This window comes from Arachis ipaensis, chromosome B6 (assembly GCF_059453495.1).
Source record: "Arachis ipaensis isolate K30076 ecotype BB chromosome B6, ASM5945349v1, whole genome shotgun sequence".
NCBI classification, from domain to species: domain Eukaryota; kingdom Viridiplantae; phylum Streptophyta; class Magnoliopsida; order Fabales; family Fabaceae; genus Arachis; species Arachis ipaensis.
Window position 1 is genome coordinate 145,193,620 of NC_142441.1, and position 20,863 is coordinate 145,214,482.

Here is a 20,863-nt window from a genome sequence, read left to right on the forward strand (position 1 = left end):
TCTCATGATGAACATAGTAATAGAGTTTCCGTTGATCTACGACTGTCATAGTAATTAACAATGTATTTATTATACTTTGATTCTGGACACCTAATATCCTAGGGTGCTAGTTGAATGGATATTGGGTATAATTTAAAGACTTGTAGAATTAATGATTAGTCAATAAGGAATCCGTCAACTCTCGGTAAAGAGTTTGAGCTCTATAAGTATAATGACTGAGATGAATAAAACCTTAAACCAAGGGGATTGAATGAATGAAGAAATGAGTTTCTTAGGTCATTCACAGTTCATTATAATAATGGTAACAAGTTAGAGTTTGACAATTAAACCATACTCTAAGGGTTAACCAAGAGCTGGAAAGATGGAAGGAATTATACCTTGTTCTTTTAAGGTTCTTAGTAAAATTACTTTATACTATCGGGTCGTTGAGGAGTGTTGCTAGATGCCAACCTTGATTAGTAAATTTAGTATGACTAATTTACTACCCGCTTAGTATTGAATCTATGGGGTCATACACTAACGAGCAAGGGCGGAGCTAGACTAACTATTTAGGGGGGACGGTGTTTAATAATTTACTAAAAATATTTTATATTACTATTTTTATTGATAATATTAAAAAATTAAATATATAATCTCAATCAAAGTAAGACAATAATATATAAAAGTTACCACTTACAGTTTTGTATCATGAAAAGGCTATTCGACGTTTTTTTTTTTATTTTCAAAATCATCTATAATTGAATTTGTATCGAAAATAGCTGCTAATTCTTTTTCTATATAGATGACCAAATTGTCTGCAAAAAATTCATCAGCCATCTTACTTCGAGTCTTGTCTTAACAATTTTCATTGCTGAAAAAGCTCTTTCTGTTGTTGCTGTAGACACTGGTAGAGTCAAAACAAGACGTATTAATCTATCAACCATGTGATAAGTTGTAATGTGTGAAAATGAAGGAATGGTGAGGGGTTTATATAGGGGTGGGGGGAGGGTTAGGTTTCGTGTATTAGGGTTGGGTTTGGGAGGGAAAGGATTTTGAATTTGGAGGTAGGTGGGGTTTTTGGGGAAGAGTGGATGGATGTGATTGGTGAAGAGTTGATGGGTAAGGGTGATGGAGGTGATTGGTGAAGGGTATTTGGAGAAGAGTGTTATGAAAATGTGTGAAGAAGAGAGAGAGTGAGTTGAGAACGTGGGGATCCTGTGGGGTCTACAGATCCTGAGGGGTCAAGGACTTAGCATCCCTGCTCCATTTAGGCGTGTAAACGCCCTTAGAGTGCAATCCTGGCGTTTAACGCCAGACTGCTGCTTGTTTCTGGCGTTAAACGCCAAGCTGTAGTCTGTTTCTGGCGTTTAACGCCAGCCTGATACTTCTTACTGGCGTTTAAACGCCAGTAAGCTCTTCCTCCAGGGTGAGCTGTTTTTAATGCTGTTTTTCATTCTGTTTTTGATTTTTCAGTTGTTTTTGTGACTTCACATGATCATCAACCTAAAGAAAACATAAAATAACAATGGAAAATAAATAGATATAATTAAATAATATTAGGTTGCCTCCCAATAAGCGCTTCTTTGATGTCAATAGCTTGACAGTGAGCTCTCATGGAGCCTCACAGATAATCAGAGCAGGGTTGGGGCCTCTCAACACTAAACTTAAAGTTTGGTTGTGGCCTCCCAACACCAAACTTAGAGTTTGAATGTGGTGGTTTTGTTTGATTCTGTATTGAGAGAAGCTTTTCATGCTTCCTCTCCATGGTTACATAAGGAGAACCTTGAGTCTTGAATATAAGGTAGTCCTCATTCAACTGAAGGACCAACTCTCCTCTGTTAACATCAATCACAGCTTTTGCTGTGGCTAGGAAGGGTCTGCCAAGGATAATGGATTCATCCTCATCCTTCCCAGTGTCTAGGATTATGAAATCAGCAGGGATGTAAAGGCCTTCAACCTTTACTAACATGTCCTCTACTAGTCCATAAGCCTGTTTCATTGATTTGTCTGTCATCTCTAGTGAGATTCTTGCAGCTTGCACCTCAAGGATTCCCAGTTTCTCCATTACAGAGAGTGGCATGAGGTTTATCCTTGACCCCAGGTCACATAGAGCCTTCTCAAAGGTCATGGTGCCTATGGTACAAGGTATGAAGAATTTTTCGGGATCCGATTTCTTCTGAGGTAATGTCTGCCTCATTAATGCATTCAGTTCATTGGTGAACAAGGGGGGTTCATCCTCCCAAGTCTCATTACCAAATAACTTGGCATTCAGCTTCATGATTGCTCCTAGATACTTAGCAACTTGCTCTTCAGTGATGTCTTTATCCTCTTCAGAGGAAGAATATTCATCAGAGCTCATGAATGGCAGAAGGAAGTTTAATGGAATCTCTATGGTCTCTGTATGAGCCTCAGATTCCTTTGGTTCCTCAAAGGGAAACTCCTTTCTGTCCAGAGGACGTCCCATGAGGCTTTTCTCACTGGGACTCACATCCTCCTCACTCTCTCCAGGTTCGGCCATGTTGGTCATGGTTATGGCCTTGCACTCTCTCTTTGGATTTTCTTTTGTATTGCTTGGGAGAGTACTAGGAGGAGTTTCAGTAATCTTCTTACTCAGCTGACCCACCTGTGTCTCCAAATTTCTAATGGAGGACCTTGTTTCATTCATGAAACTTAGTGTGGTCTTGGATAGATCAGAGACTATGGTTGCCAGGCCAGAGTGGCTCTATTCAGAATTCTCTGTCTGTTGCTGAGAAGATGATGGAAAAGGCTTGCTATTGCTAAACCTATTTCTTCCACCATTATTATTGAAGCCTTGTTGAGGCTTCTGTTGGTCCTTCCATGAGATATTTGGAAGATATCTCCATGAAGGATTATAGGTGTTTTCATAGGGTTCTCCCATGTAATTCACCTCTTCCATTGCAGGATTCTCAGGATCATAAGCTTTTTCTTCAGAAGATGCTTCTTTAGTACTGTTGGATACAGCTTGCAATCCATTCAGACTCTGAGAAATCATATTGACTTGTTGAGTCAATATTTTATTCTGAGCCAATATGGCATTCAGAGTATCAATTTCAAGAACTCTTTTCTTTTGAGGCGTCTCATTTTTCACAGGATTCCTCTCAGAGGTGTACATGAACTGGTTATTTGCAACCATTTCAATGAGTTCCTGAACTTCTGCAGGGATTTTCAAATGAAGATATCCTCCTACAGAATGGTCCAATGACATTTTTGACAACTCAGACAGACCATCATATAATATACATATGATGCTCCATTCTGGAAGCATGTTAGTAGGACATCTTTTGATCAATTGCTTATATCTTTCCCAAGCTTTATAGAGGGATTCACCTTCCTTCTGTCTGAAGGTTTGGATTTCCACTCTAAGCTTGCTCATCTTTTGAGGTGGAAAGAATTTGACCAGAAAAGCACTGACCAGCTTTTCCCAAGAATTCAGGCTTTCCTTAGGTTGTGAATCCAACCATGTTCTAGCTCTGTCTCTTACAGCAAAAGGGAAAAGCATAAGCCTGTAGACCTCGGGATCAACTCCATTGGTCTTGACAGTGTCACAGATTTGCAAGAATTCAGCTAAGAACTGATGAGGATCTTCCAATTCTGTTGCATTAGAGAAACTAATTGAGGCTTAAGCTCAAAGTTGTTTGCTCCAATGGCAGGAATTAAGATGCTTCTTCCGTATAAGTTAGAAGAGGGTGCAATAAAGTCACCAAGCATCTTCCTTGCATCTCCACCATTGTTATTGGGTTCGGCCATGTCTCCTTCTTTTTCGAAAATTTCTGTCAGGTTCTCTTCAGAGGGTTGTCCTTTAGCTTCTCTTAGTTTCCTCTTAAGAGTCCTTTCAGGTTCAGGATCAGCTTCAATAAGAATGACTTTATCCCTGTTCCTGCTCATATGAAAAAAAAGATAACAGAAAAGAAGAGGAATCCTCTATGTCACAGTATAGAGATTCCTTTATGTGAGTAGAAGAAGAGAAGAATAGAAGAAGGAGAAGAGAAAAATTCGAACACAGAGAAGAAGAGGGGGTTCAAATTATGAGTAGAAGAGAAGTGTTAGTAGATAAATAAATAAATAGAAAGAGATGAGAGGGGGAAGAATTTGAAAATTAAATAAAATAAAATAAAAATAATTTTATTTTTATTTTAAATATTAGTTAGTATTCGAAAATTAAAAGGAGAAATAAAATTAAATTAAATTTTAAAATAATTAGTTAGTTAAAAAGGAGTTTTGAAAAAGTGGGTAGGAGTTTTCGAAAATTAGAGAGAGAAAATTAGTTAGGTGATTTTGAAAAAAATATGATTGAAATAGAAAACTTTTAAAATCAAACAAAAAGTCAAGTAGTTAATTGAAAAAGATTTAAAAATCAAATTTGAAAAGATAAGAAGTTAGAAAAGATTATGAAATTAATTTTGAAAGAATATGATTTGAAATTTATTTTGAAATTAAAGTTGATTACTTGACTAACAAGAAACTAAAAGATATGATTTTAAAATTCAAAGATTGAACATTTCTTAATAGGCAAGTAACAACTTAAAATTTTTGAACTAAAACATTAAATGTTAGCATTTAATTTTGAAAATATAAAATAAAAGTAAGAAAAAGATTTTGAAAATCAATTTGAAATTTTTGAAAATATGAAAGAAAAAATGAAAAAAATTTGATTTTTTAAAAAGATTTGAAAAGATAGGATTTTTAAATTGAAAATTTGACTTGACTCATAAGAAGTAACTAAATTTTTAAAAATTTTTGACTAAGTCAATCCAAATTTTCGAAAATTATGAGCAAAATAAAGAAAAGATGTTTTTTTTATTTTTTATTTTTTAATGAGGAGAGAGAAAAACATAAAAATGATGCAAAACATGGAAATTCAAGATCAAAACACATGATGCATGCAAGAACACTTTGAATGTCAAGATGAACACCAAGAACACTTTGAATATCAAGATGAACACCAAGAACTTATTTTTGAAAATTTTTAAGAAAAGACACACATGCAAGACAACAAACTTAGAAATTTTCAAACTTTAGACAATAACAAATTGAAAATGCATATAAAAAATAAGAAAAGACACAAAACAAGAAAATGCAAAGATCAAATAAGGAAAATCATTAAGAACATCTTGAAGATTATGAAGAACACATGCATGAGTTTTCAAAAATTTAAAGAAAAATTAAAAAGATGCAATTGACACCAAACTTAAAAATTGACACTAGACTCAAATAAGAAACATCAAATTATTTTTGGTTTTATGATTTTATTATTTTTTTTGAATTTTTCGAAAATTAATTTTGAAAAAGAAAATAAGGATTTCAAAATTTCTAATGAGAATTCCAGGAATCATGCAATGTTAGTCTAAAACTCTGGTCCAGGAATTAGACATGGCTTACTAGCCAGCCAAGCTTTCAGTGAAAGCTTTGGTCCAAAACACTAGACATGGCCAATGGCCAGCCAAGCTTCAGCAGAACATTACATACAACAGCTAATTTGCTGAGAAAGACAAAGAAGCTCTTCTAAGGATAGTTGAAACCTCGGTCCAAAAGATTAGACATGGCTTAACAGCCAGCCAGGATTCAACATATCTCATGAAACTCTAGAATTCATTCTTAAAAATTCTGAAGTCATAGAATAATTTATTTTTTGAAAATTTTTCGAAAATAAAATTAACAAAAACAAAAAGCTTAAAATTAAAATAAAATTACCTAATCTGAGCAACAAGATGAACCGTCAGTTGTCCAAACTCGAACAATCTCCGGCAACGGCGCCTAAAACTTGGTGCACGAAATTGTGATCTCAACAGTGCCAAAAACTTGGTAGGCACGTTCATAATCTCAACTCTTTTTCACAACTCCGCACAACTAACCAGCAAGTGCACTGGGTCGTCCAAGTAATAAACCTTACGTGAGTAAGGGTCGATCCCACGGAGATTGTCGGCTTGAAGCAAGCTATGGTCATCCTTGTAAATCTCAATCAGGCAGATTCAAATGGTTATGAGGTTTTGATAATTAAAATATAAATAAAATATAAAATAAGATAGAAATACTTATGTAATTCATTGGTGAGAATTTCAGATAAGCGTATGGAGATGCTTTGCTCCTTCTGAATCTCTGCTTTCCTACTGCCTTCATTCAATCATTCATACTCCTTTCCATGGCAAGCTGTATGTTGGGGGATCACCGTTGTCAATGGCTACCGTTCGTCCTCTCAGTGAAAATGGTCCAAATGCACTGTAACTGCACGGCTAATCATCTGTCGGTTCTCACTCATGTTGGAATAGGATCCATTGATCCTTTTGCGTCTGTCACTATGCCCAACACTCGCGAGTTTGAAGCTCGTCACAATCATCCCATCCCAGATCCTACTCGGAATACCACAGACAAGGTTTAGACTTTTCGGATCTCAAGAATGCTGCCAATTGATTCTAGCTTATACCACGAAGACTTCGATCTTTTGGAATGGAGGCTAAGAGATACACGCTCAAGCTATTACAGATAGAATGGAAGTGGTTGTCAGGCACGCGTTCATAGGTGAGAATGATGATGAGTGTCACGGATCATCACATTCATCAGGTTGAAGTGCGAGTGAATATCTTGGAATAAGAATAAGCTTGAATTGAATAGAAAAACAATAGTACTTCGCATTAATTCATGAGGAACAGCAGAGCTCCACACCTTAATCTATGGGGTGTAGAAACTCCACCGTAGAAAATACATAAGTGATGAAGGTCCAGGCATGGCCGTGAAGCCAGCCCCCTAAACGTGATCAAGAGATCAAAAGTGATACAAAGATAGTCTCAACAATGATCATAATATGTGAAATAAATCACTAAAAGTAGTTTTTATACTAAACTAGTCACTAGGGTTTACAGAAAATGAGTAACTAAGTGCATATAGTGCAGAAATCCACTTCCGGGGCCCACTTGGTATGTGCTTAGGCTGAGCATTGAAGCTTTCACGTGTATAAACTCCTCTTGGAGTTAAATGCCAGCTTTCAGCCTGTTTGTGGCGTTTAACTATGGTTTGTAACCTGTTTCTGGCGTTTAACTTCAGAATAGGGCAGGAAACTGGCGTTTGAACGCCAGTTTGCATCGTCAAAACTCGGGCAAAGTATGGACTATTATATATTGCTGGAAAGCGCTGGATGTCTACTTTCTAACGAAATTGAGAGCGCACCAATTGGGTTTCTGTAGCTCCAGAAAATCCACTTTGAGTGTAGGGAGGTCAGAATCTAACAGCATCTGCAGTCCTTTTTCAGCCTCTGAATCAGATTTTTGCTCAGGTCCCTCAATTTCAGCCAAAAAATACCTGAAATCACAGAAAAATACACAAACTCATAGTAAAGTTCAGAAATGTGAATTTTGCATAAAAACTAATAAAAATATAGTAAAAACTAACTAAATTATACTAAAAACTACCTAAAAACAATGCCAAAAAAGCGTATAAATTATCCGCTCATCAACTAACAGAAAAATAATAATAGAAAAGTCAATAGTTTAATAGTTTTTTTGAAATAAAAAGGAATAAAAATAGAATATTTTTTGAGAAAGAGGAGTGAAGAATCACTTGTTGAACTACTATCTTTTTTTTTAATCTGCAAAAAAAAAAAATCAAAGAGGTAAAAGATAAGAAGATTAAAGAGATAAAGAAGAAGAAGAATAGAAAAAGTCAAAAGTTTTTACCTACAAAGTGAAAGTGAGAAGTGTACAAACAAAAAGGGGGGACTGGGAAAGTGTACGAACAAAAAGGGTGAGGGGGCTGGGAAATAAAAAAAAGGGGCGGAGAATGGGCTATTGGGCTGATTTTTTTTGTATGAATTAAAAGGGGGGGCTGAGAAAGTGTACGAACAAAAAGGGAGGGGCTGGGAAATAAAAAAAAAGAGGGGATAGACTATTTTTTTTAAATAAAAATTAAAATTTTTGGAGGGGGCATTGCCCTCTTTAGTATTATGTATCTCTGCCCCTGCTAACCAGTGTTCTAATCTTTGTAATAGAATTATTTAATTATTATTTTGATTTGATCAAATAAATTATTTATTAATTCAAATGGAATATTATTATATTCTTTGCTAGCACCAAGAATATAATAATAGTATGATAATTGAGAATATTAAATGAGATTTGAGAATAATTAGTTATTCTATTTCTAAATTTGAATTCTATATTTGGATGAGATCCTAACTGATTCTGTTTTAAATTGAGTTATGATATGATTCATAAATTTGAAGGATTCAGATTTAGAGTTTCAAGATATGATTTAAATTTGAATTGAGATTCAAATTTATAATCAGTAACAAATCTCACACTATATATATGTATTCCAAGAGTACTGGAAAATGAAGAGAACAAAAACAAGAGTTTTATTCCTTTACCTCTACACACATAAACTGTATGTGAGCCTGATCCTTGGAGAAAAATTTTATAGCATGAAAAGAGTTGCAAGAGGTTTCTCAATTTAGATCAGATGTCCATTGGTCAAGGAGTTGACAGCAAAGGTTGGTCTCGGTGTGGATACGCATAGCGCCTTCGCATCATTGAAGGAGAAAGTGATTTTTACTAGCGTACACATGTATTTAGATATGATTTATATATTATTATTGGAATAAAGTTTAAGCACAAAATAGATCTTTAAGGATTACTTTCTTTTCTTCCGCTATGTGTGATGAACACATAGTAATCCTTTAGAAAGAACATAATTAGTACAAAATTATTTTTCCGGATCAGACTTAGTAGAATGGAATATAGATGGATTAAGTGAACAAGCCATTTTAGATCAAATGTTTAATATGACTATGGCCGCAACTGCTTATAAGATGAGAAAAGTTTTTTATAAAAAGGCAGCAGTTATGTTAACCCAAGGATTTATAGGAGAATTAAAAGGATGGTGGAATAATTTTTTCAGTATTCAAGAAAAAAGAATTAATTATTAATAGCATTAAACAAGAAGATCAGTCACAAGATGCTACATCCACATTAATATATACTATTATTAAAAACTTTGTAGCAAATCCAAGTACTTTCAAAGATAGGTAGGAACTCAATTAATGAATTTAAGATGTCCAACCATGTCTGATTATATATGGTATAAAGATGTTTTTATGTCAAAAGTTATGATAAGAGATGATGCATATGCACCTTTCTGAAAGGAAAGATTCGTAACAGATTTACCAAAATTATTCTCTGAAAAAGTATTACAAAAATTACAAACACAGTTTGGAACCCAGATTCGCTATAATTTATTAACTTTTGGACAACTACATAACATAATAGTACAAACAGGTATAGAAGTATGCACAGATACTAAGATACAACAAAAATAAAATAAAAAACTATCACGAAAAAAAGAGAACTTGGAACGTTTTGTTATCAATACGGAATAACTCCAAAAAGGCACCCAGTGGTCAACACAAAATTAAAAAAAAATTATAAAAAACCTAGATATAACATAAATAAACTCCTTTATTATGAAAAAAAATTATAAAAAATTCTATAAAACTCCTAAAGAAAAACCTAAATCTCCTGATAAAAAGAAATAAGTAACATGTTGGATATGTAAAAAATAGGGACACTACGCTAATAAGTGTACAACAGAACAAAAAAAATAAAATAGAAAATAAAGAAATTAAGCAAGCTTTAACAACCATATTAATCAACTCAGAATTAGAGGAAGAATCAATTTATGAAGACTCTTCTAAATTTGAAGATTATTTTATACAACAATTAGATCTTACGTCAGAAGAAGAAATCTCAGAAGAAAATAATGAAAAAGATGACTAGAATAATTGTTTAGGAATAGGATTATGTAACTGTAGAAATTGTAAAAAAATTGTAAATATTTTGACTAGAGAACATACTTCTACGCTAATAAAAATAATTGACAAGTTAGATGATACCCCGTTAAGAGGAGGTCTAGCTAAGTTCCAAGTTAATCAGCAGTTTCAAGATAAAGAAAAGGCTGTCTTAATCATGAAGACTTATAGTATCCACCAGGTTGAGTTCATAGTGCTAGAATCTGATCATGTCAAGTACCATAAAAAGTGTAAAGAGTTTGGCAACGGTTGCACATGGTTGATTCGGATCACTTTTCACCAGTGGAAGGATATTTGGGAGGTAAGACGGTACAATGGAGGCCTTGTCGATATCTAGTGATTACAGGATGCTTGATTATCATGTTATATTGGCTTTCAAACTGCCTATGATTAGAGCTGATGTTGTCGTATCAATCAAGGTACTACAGAATGTGACAGAGGCACATTCGGAATTAGACCGACTTATAGGAGGGGTTGGTTGGTCAAGTAGAAGGCTGTTACGTAAACGTATGGAGATTGAGAAGAGTCATATAATGAGTTACCGAGATGGGTATTGGCTGTGCAGATAATGATGTCAGGTAGTGTTGCAGTGTTGAAGACGAGCCCTGTACGAGTTGGTAGGCAAGTCGGTGAGTCATGAGCTTATTTCCATCGGCTTTTTTTACATTCCCGCCGTGCATCGAGGCCTTTAGGCATTTAAGTTGTCGCTTCGTATTGATAGGACCCACTTGTACGGTAAATACGGGGGCACACTGATGGTTGAGATTGCTCAGGATAAGAATTCCAACATCATTCCCATTGCTTTCGCACTTGTAGTGGGTGAGAATGCGGAGTCGTGCTCATTTTTTCTGTCTCACCTTCGGCAGTACGTAACGTCTCAGTCAGGTATTCTAGTCATTTCGGATAGGCATAAGGGAATCAAGGCTGCATTTGAGGCTCCTGATAGCGGTTGGCTTCCACCTAGTGCCTACCAAGCATTCTGTATCCGACACGAGGCAACAAATTTCGCCCTGAATTTTAAGGGTAAGGATGCACAGAGGTTTTTAGTGAATACTACTTACGTCAAGACTGAGGTAGTGTTTGACTACTGGTTTGATATTTTCCAATCTGAAGACCCTGCAATGTGTGACTGGGATAATTGGATTGAGTATGAGCAGTGGGCTCAGCATTAGAATGAAGCTCAGAGATTTAGGCATATAACTACTAACATCTCCGAGTGTGTAAACTTCATACTAAAAGGTGTAAGGAACCTTCCAGTTTTTTCGTTGGTGAAGTCACTTATGGAAGATTAGCCGAGCTCTTTGTTCCCAAGGGAAGAGAGGTAGAGGCACAGTTAGAAATCGAGCAGCAGTTTAGTGAGCATCTGATGAAGGCAATAGAGGCTAATTCGAAGGCATCAAGGTGTTTTACGGTGAGTTTGTATGATATGGATAATTCTGTGTTTACTGTGGTCAAGACCTCTCCGACTGGTAGCTTTTCACTTGGCTCGTACAGAGTGTCCCTCAGGGATCAAACATATGATTGCAGATATTTCCAGGCACTTCATTATACATGTCGCCATGCCTTAGTATGTTGTGCATACTCACGTCTGAGTTGGGCAACCTATGTCCATGAGGTGTATCGCCTTAGCTCGGTGTTCAATGTATACCGAATGGGATTCACTCCTCCTATCGCTGAAAGTTTTTGGCCACCATATGATGGTCCCATTGTCATAGCCAATCCCACCAAGAGAAGTGCATCTGAAGGGTGTCCCGGGAGGACTAGGATCCAAAGTATCATAGATGAGGTTGATCCGAACAGACCCAAGCGATGTGGGCTTTGCAAACAGCCTGGCCACACACGGAGGAGGTGTCAACAGGGACGAGTTAACATGGGTTATGCTTCCGCTAGTAATGCATAGGGATGTGTTTATCTAGGGTAATGTTGTGTCGGTTGTGTCTTCTTTCATTTAATTTAATGTAGGTCGGTTGTGCCTTCTTTCATTTACTTTAATTTTATCTCAGTTGTAAGTTTTATTGTGTTTTGTATTCCCATGTTACTATTAACTCAATCTCATCGTTTGGTTTTTAGTTATGTTGTGTATTCTTGACTCGTGTTAAGAAATAGTCGTATAAGAAATTGTAAAAATAGTAAATACAAGACCCTAAAGGTACATATTACATAAAACGAGATAAAACAAACATCGTATCTCAGCAACATAAAGGTACCATCTAAAAAATATAACATACATCTTCTACTAACAACATATAACAATCATCTAAATAATAATGCATACGCCGTAATCAAAAGAGATGTGATCCTGTAAAGTAGCGGTGGCGGTGCTTGATTCTTTGCGCTCTCTGGGCCAGAGAGACCTCATCCTTATCTCTGTCACCATCATGCACCACCTCGTCTGGTGTGCACTCGAGTGACCTAGATGGACCAGGATGTGCTGGGGGAGCTACAGCGAATGCCGACGGGGGAGTCCCATCGAATGCAAATGTGTCATCTGATGGTCTTGATGGAGGCTCATTCAGATCCACATCTAGGTGTGTCTAGGGTCCGACTAGCTGAGATCTGTGACGCTCCAGATCATCCTCCTGTATGATCACGCTAATCTCATCAAGGAAGCATGACCCTCTGAACTCCACATCAAGGCCCTTACTGTCAAGCAAGTCAGATAGCATATCACCTGGACTAATATACGTCTGACTCTTGCGCACCTCCATGTCACTACTGGGAACCCCAACAAAATGATCACCAAACCCTCCACCTTCATCACCGCCACCATCATCACCACCTAATCCGCCACCACCATAACCATAACAATCTCCACCGATCACTGTCTCTACCATCCCTTAACATCAAGAAATCAACGTCGAGTGTGGCACGTGGTTGATACTGTACTCCATCAAGCTGTGGTAGATCCCGATCCACCTTATGCCACTTTGTAACAGCAAAATAGATCAATACCATCACAACCCTCCATAATGCCATATGGCATGTCATTATAAATAGTAAAAAGCCCAAAATAACTTAATAATAAATATTTTGAAAGCTTAAACACTCACATCCCTGGCTTAAACACTCACCTGCGACCCAAGACATTTTATCAATAATGACCATAACCCAAAAAAATATTAACAAACATAACATAAATAAACAGCAAGTACCTCGATGCCAACAGCCAATGAAAGGCATCAAACCCATTAGGCCTGAAACTAGAGAACCGCCAGAAGATCCATGATTGAAGGAGCTACTGTGGACCAACTAACTTTACCACGTTCCTGTTGGCCACACGCCACATGCACCGGTATAACCACGAGAGATGAGTGGATCCACAGCTGTATTTGTCCATATCCTCTAGCCTAGCTATATAGGGTAGCCAACGAATATGAAGACGTGTACCGGACATACCTCCTAATGGTATCATTGTCTGTACCCTGAGGAAGCTCACTGAATGTGTCCTGCATCCAAGTTCACTTCACCGTAAACTTGTCGATGCAGTTTGTAGAAGGTAAAATACCCAATAGCTACTCAAAGCAAGCCCATACTAGTCGGACACCCTGAGGTACAATCATATTGACTAGGGCCATACAATGCTTCCTTCTCATGTTGGTGTTGTATCAGTGGGCTGTATAACAAAACAGTTCACTAAAGGAATATTAAATAATACATGTCCTAATCGAAAAAATGCACTAAACCCAAACAAATAATATTACATGTCCAAAAAAAAAAAAATCAGAGCTAAATCTAAATGGACCAAACACAGAAAACTCTAATAAAAAATACTTTAATGTAAACCATATCACAATCCTGAATCACTATTATTACTCGCACTGTTGAGTTAAATTAAATTCTAACTAAACTAATTTTCACTACTTAATCTAACATTTATAACTTACAAGTTCTAACAGAGGCTCTAGTCACTACTTTAACTAACAGTTGTTTATAATTACTACTTTAAGTAGTATTTGTAATTTTGAAATTCTAGCAAACTACTAAATTACTATTCTAACTACTATTTATAGTTTTAAAAAAAATTATTACTAACCTCTTTATTGATGCCACAACAATATGGATAACTCCGTCCAATTGATAGAAACGATCCGAGTCGTCTTCCATATAAGTAGATTTGAATCTTGTGGTGTTGTTGCCAAACTTTTCTCTTTAGGGTACGTTGGGTGTGTGGGACATTGAAAATTGTAATTCAAAACAACTGAATTCGAATTTAATATATAGGTGTAATGTTAGTAAATCGAATCTAATACATTCGATTTAGCTATGCTCTACAATACCTATAAATCGAAACAATTTTATTCGGTTTATTAAAAGATGTAAATCGAAATCACTTGTTTCGATTTACTATGGGTATAATTCGAAGTTCATTGTTTAAAATTATCATGTGCTAGTCATTTCAATGTTTTTAACTTATTACACCGAAGCTATATATTTCAATTTAAAGTTTTTCCTACTAATTCGAATCTTATTGATTCGATTTATCTTGATATAGTCTAAATTGAATATAATAAATTTAATTTATATAAAAATATAAATTAAATAACACATGTATATAACGTTATTGCATTTAGGACTATCATGCCTATCATGTATATTAATTATCATTTTATTTGTATAATTGTGAATGTGTTTTACTCTTTTTTTTTTTCGTTTAATTTTAACCATTAAAGAATAAGATCATTCCATTCTCTATGTACTCTATCAAATATATAACAATGTCTCGCGTTATGAAGTTATGATTAATAAATGCTAACGTGTGTTTTTCAGGACTCGTGTTTCGAAAAAAAAAATATTGAGATTTTTCAAAAAAAAAGTTATTATTAGTGATAATAAATAAATTTAAATATACTATTTTTTTTTATAATTTTACAAAATGGTGATTAACTTGATTAATAGGTTATTTTTTAAATATAAATTATTATAATTAATAAAAAACTAAAATTTATTTAACAATGAATTTGATATTCTTTACTTAATAAAAAATGTTTAAAAATGAATTGTATTTTAATTTTTATTTAAATTTTTTATTCAAGACAAAATATAAAATAAAAAAAAGTCAGCAAGGGAGAAGAGATGCAGTCACTCAATGGAAAAGAGAGACAGAGAAGAGAAACAGTCACTGGATAAAAGAGAGAAGCACGGAGAAGAGGAAGGTATAAATATTATGCGATAAATTAGCGAGAAACGAATTTTTTGCTAAAAATAAAAATTTTGGTGACAAATTAGTTAGAAAATTGTCCATCGCAAAATGCATTTCAAGTCTTTGTGACGGATTAGCTAGAAACATTGTTCCTCATTAAGTAACCTTTTCACACAAAATTTATTTACGGGCAAAAAGCCAAAGTAAACCAAATGGGAGAAGAATTTACATGAAATCTACCAAAGCTAAATTCGTGACATGGATCACCCAAAAGCATAATTTAATGTAATTCGAATTAACCTAATTCGAACTAAGAAACCAATAGTAATTCGAATTAATCCAATTCGAATTAGTTGGAAAGTGTAATTTGAACCTACTAAATTCGAATTATGCATGCATAATGTCCCAGTCAATACAATTCGAATTATACATGCATCTTACGTTAATATGTAGTTCGAATCATACTGATTCGAATTATGCAGTAATCATACCTTGTAGTTCGAACCAGGTTGATTCGAATTATGAAGCCCCAAACGTGTATAAGTATGGTGTGAACGTGAATTCCTCTCATTAGAGTGAAACACAATGGCTAGTGAGGAGAGTTTTCTAGTGTTGGTGTATTATAGAGGGTCGATTAAGAAAAAAACACGTTCTGGTATTAAGTTTACTGATAAGGATCCCCTCAGTATTTTTTTGAAACCTTCAACGAGTTTCGCTGACTTCCTGAATTCCATATTACGGAAACTTGGACTGCAAGGTGTGAAACGGGTTGAGAAGTTATTTTATCGCATTCCGATCTCAGTGCTGCGAGATGACGTGAAGTACGATTCATTTGTCATAGGGAGTGACGAGGATTTGGAGGTCCTCTTCCATTGTCGTTGGCAGTTTTCCGAGGTCAGGACTCCTGAGCTGTTGGCAACACTGGTTGATGTGGTCTCTAACTCAAGTGGTTCGAACAGGAATACCCAAACTGCAGGAATGGTAGCTTGTTCTAGTTCGAGACCTGTTAGTGCATCGTCATCCGTGCCTGTGATTGCACCTCAGGACAAGCATGTGGCCTTCCCGTCGTTCGTAGTTGATCTCAACCACAGTGGTGGTGGAGACGTCGGTATCATTGAGAGGGCGCCGATGTCATTATAGTGTGGGGCACCGGATGGTATGGATGATGCATTGCCGGATGATGATGTCGCTGATGATATGGAGCCGAACATCATTGCTGATGACAGTGGTAATGACATAGCAGCGGGTGGTCCAGCTGGGGTTGGCGGTGGTTCCAGCTCAGGGGCTCAACAGTACCCCCCGCACTTTTCATCTCTGGACTTGGATGCGATGAGACAGGAGGGGGTTCTTGGGAAACCTATTAGATTTGATGCTAGTGATACCCAGGGTACCGGAGGTCTATCAGAGTTTCAAGTTGGTCAGCGGTTTCAGGATAAAGAGGAGGCTGTGTTAAGTGTGAAGACGTATAGCATCTGATGCGGGGTACAATACAAAGTGGTGGAGTCCGATTATCGCAAGTACCTTGGGAAGTGTACTGAATTTGGCAACGGGTGCACATAGTTGATTAGGATCAATCTCCGTTAGCGCAGGGGTATTTGGGAGGTAAAATGGTATAACGGTCCTCATACTTGTCTAGCCACATCGATCTCGAGCGATCACAGGAGTCTTGATTATCACGTGATCTTGGCATTCATCATGCCAATGATTAGAGCTGATGCATCCATTTGTATCAAGGTACTTCTGAATGCGACAGAGGCACATTTCAGGTTTAGGCCGGCTTATAAGAGGGTTTGGTTGGCTAAGCAGAAGGCCATGGCACAAATTTACAGAGATTGGGATGAGTCATACAACGAGCTGTCGCGGTGGGTGTTAGGTGTGCAGCTGACGATGCCTGGTAGTGTTGCAGTGTTGAGGACGAGTGCTATTCGTGTTGGTGGTCAGGTGGACGACTCGCAAGCCTATTTTCATCGACTTTTCTGGACATTTCCACCGTTGCATGCTCGAGTACATCGGTAGGGCTGCATAAAGAATGTATCAGATTGTGTCTCGGCATCGGAACATATTGACACAACATCATTCACTAATGCATATCGTAGAGCAGAACATACAACTTGTACTCTACCAAATCATGTTACACGTTAGCATAGTTAACAACTTCATATACACATCAAACTGGGCCTAATGAGAAAATATTTTTAAAACATTTTCTTAAAAAGAATGTACTTAATTACGATAAAAAAAATTTATCCTACGAGGACTACTCAAGTAAGAAAAAAACTTTCTCTGGGTAACTTTTTCTACTTATTTGTGTTCACCCATAAACCACTAATATAACCACTTAACAACAATATATAATGACTACCATTATAACATACAAAAGGTCAAAATATAAAAAATAACACATTAAATCCTACTTTAAAAGGAAAAAATCAAACTAACCTGTTCATTGCTGACACCAGCTATATGTGCAACCCCATCCAAACGACAGAGTCGATCCGGGTCATCCCCCATCAGCTGAATATTCTGTTGAACACTTAGTTGGGGTCGTTTTCTCTAAGATTTGTTGGGGCAGGGGGTTTGGAATAGTGGTTCGAATGAGCTTGACTCAAACTTTATTTATAGGGCAAGCCATTGTAATTTGAATTGGGTTGTTTCGAATTACTAGGGGCAGCCAAACAAGGGGTGATTCGTACCATGTTAATTCGAATTACTAGGGGATTCAATTCGGCGTGCTAGTTCGAAACAAGCTGATTTGAACTAATATGCATCTTATTTGTGTGTAATTCGAATTTGGTTGATTCGAATTACCTTAGGAGCTCATGCATGCATAATTTGAGTCATGTTGATTCGAATTACTAGGGGTTTCTATTGCTTTGTGTAATTCGAATTGATTTGATTCGAATTACTATTGATTTATTTAATTCAAATTTGGTTTATTCGAATTACATAGTATATTGCTTTTGGAAGATTCATGTTACATTTTTTGTTTTGGTTGAATTGTGTAATTTTTTTCTCCCCTTGGTTTAGTTACGTGATTTTCCCTTTATTTAGCGACTAACTAACGTGCGAATTATTTCTCGCTAATTGTATATCAAACACTTGCAACAAAATAGCGACAATAATATCCCTCGCTACTTTACTTTTATTCAATTGAACCCCTAGGTGATTAATTTGCTAGAACATTGTCACTCGCTAATTAATTTGTGACAAATTAGCGAGAAAATTTTTCTCACTCTTTTTTTATCTACAAAAGTCAATTTGCGAGAAACAAACTTACTCGTGAAGCTCTCGCTAATCAGTCGCTTTTCTCATGTTCGGATATTTTGTGACCGCTCATTAATTTTGTCGATAGTGCGTCACTAATTCATTGCAAGTTAGTGACAAATTAGTGACAAAAAATATTTCTCGCAAAAATTCGTCGCTAATTTATCAAATTCTTGTAGTGCCACTAAAAGTGATTCTCGTTATAATGAGATTTATTTTTATTGTTTATTATATTTATGTCTGTTAAAACTAATTTAATGTTAAAATCGATTTTATCGAATACAATTTTATTACTTGTATTTATAGTAAAAATTATTTTTATTTTGATTTAATAAAAATCCTCTTAGAAAATAGTACTATAAAAATTACTTTTAATAGTCATTTATTTTGTTTTTAGCAGCAATAAATATAACTGCTAATATATTTATCGATAATTTAACATTAGACGTCTTATGCTTTGTTACTAAAAGGTTTTGACAGTAATTTTATAATTACTGATAAAGATTTTTTATTACCCACAAAAAGTATATAATTATTATTATAATATATAGTAATAAGGATAAATATATAATTATTACAAAAAAATAAGTTAAATAAAACATATAGTAACTATTATATTATTATCACTAAAAATGATTTTTGTTGTACTGAAATAGCTTTTAAAAAATTATTTTTACAATACACTACCTGAAAAGAAAAAGTAAAACCACACCAAATCAAATCTTATTTTGCTCAAATGTTAAGATCAACAAATTAATTAGGGTTAGTCGAGTGGTCAGCTCACTCGTCCACTTAAACAAGTATTGAAGATTCGAACTTCGCTTTGTGCATGCAGTAATCCATTGGTCAGTAACAAATTCTTAAATAGAGATCAAATCTATAATAAATTAGTCTTTGACCGATAAAGAGGAAGAAAAATAGTAAAGAGAATTAGAGCTGCACATGGATCTAATAATATCTGCATATCCCGGGTAATTATCCACATCCAGTTTGAATTTTGCGGATATTATCCGATCGCAGAGCCATCGGATCTGATCAGATCCAATCTGCACTATGGTAGGATCGGATTGCGGATTTGACAGTGATATCCGCGGATTCGATCCGCATATCCGCACGTCTCATATAAATAGCATAGTTTAAGAAAGTAAACCTTGATGTGATATGAATAAAGTGTGTTGTTTTATGAATTTTTTGATATTTCGATTTTTTTTTGTACTTGCTTAGAATAATTAAACTTAGATTTTGTGTTTTTTTTTATTCAAGAGAATTTTTATTAATAATATTTTAGAAGTAAATAGGCTTAAACAGGTGAAAAAATTAATTTTCTGAATAGTTTTATGTAAAAACAGCCAAACATAGCCTTAAACCAGTTTTTTTTAATTATACGGATATACCTGATATCCGATGCGGATATAATACCGATCCGATGAGTGCAGTACGAATCGGATAGAATTATAGGCTATATCCGATCCGATCCGTGTGCAGTCTTAAAGAGAATGAACATTTTTTTAATAAATAGTTAGATACTTATTTGATAGAAGTTGTTATTTTATTTTTAATATTTTTTTATATGAATTATATATTTTTTTTCATTCTCTTCACACAAAAATATTTTTATCGTAGAATTATTCATGATACAAATATAAAAAGAATAACTCATTTAAATATTTGGTCAAAACTTAACTTTTACAGTACATATGGAGAAAAAAAAGGAAATGTTGAAGTTAAATTGTTAACAAACGAAAAAAAAAAAAGACTTGCTATACATACAAGTCTTTTTGGCATACAAGTCTATACAAGTCACCCCAATCTCAACAAAAACAACTCTCAATTTAAAGAGCGTGTAAACACGCGCTTTCTCAACTTTGAATTGCGCGAAATAAGAAACTGTTCTTTAACGTTTGTATTCTACATTCTTCCTCATGCTCCTTCTCCTTCTTCTTCTCCTTCTTCTTCTTTGCATTCCTCCACATTTTTCTTTGCATTCCTTCTTCTTCTTCTTCTTCTTCTTCGCGTTTTCATCCTCATCGTGATTCTTTTTATTGTTATTATTGTTGCTGCATTTTTTTCCTCCTCCTCTTTCTATTGATTTTGCAACATTATGTATTTTTTTCTTCTTTGTTTGATTTTTTCTCCCAAGAAGAATTATAAGAAAACGAAATAAGAAGATGAGGAAGAAGAAGCAGTAGAAGATGAGAAGAAGGAAGAGAAAGAGTTTTGAATTATGCAGAACTTATCAGAATAAAAATACACACAAATATCTTCGTGTTACATCCAAATTTCTTCGTGTTACACACCCAAATTTGCTGCAAAAACAGAAAAATATTTCCTCTAATGCTGCATTTTGTTTCTTCTTCTTTTTTTCCTTATTTCTTTCTTTCTTTTAGTTAAATAAATGTAAGTTCATCCTCTTCCAGGTAATTTTGCAGCATTATGTGTTTCTTCTTCTTCTTTGTTTGATTTTGTTATTTTTATTCTTGTTAAGAGAGTAAAACAAGAAGAAACTTGAAAAGACAAAACAAAAAGAAAAAGATGAATAAAAAAAGAAAAAGAAGATGGTGATGATGATAAAAAAAAAAGATGAAGCATTAGAAGATGAAGATGAGGAATATGAAGAGTTTTGAATTATACAGAACTTATCAAAATAAAAATACACCAAAAAATTC

At 35.1% G+C, this 20,863-nt stretch overlaps 1 protein-coding gene and 1 non-coding gene across 2 annotated transcripts; both read left to right on the forward strand.

Moving 5' to 3' along the window:
• Positions 1–3,259: 3,259 nt before the first annotated feature.
• On the forward strand, positions 3,260–3,367 carry LOC148563043 (small nucleolar RNA R71). The gene has a single exon (XR_015887101.1). It is a non-coding gene; the product is annotated as a small nucleolar RNA R71 (small nucleolar RNA).
• Positions 3,368–10,107: 6,740 nt separating this feature from the next.
• On the forward strand, positions 10,108–11,693 carry LOC148563044 (uncharacterized). The gene is made up of 4 exons (XM_088491133.1): positions 10,108–10,212; positions 10,359–10,414; positions 10,515–10,949; positions 11,033–11,693. Exons 1-4 carry the CDS (start codon positions 10,108–10,110, stop codon positions 11,691–11,693), a joined length of 1,257 nt encoding a protein of 418 aa, XP_088347259.1.
• Positions 11,694–20,863: the final 9,170 nt, after the last annotated feature.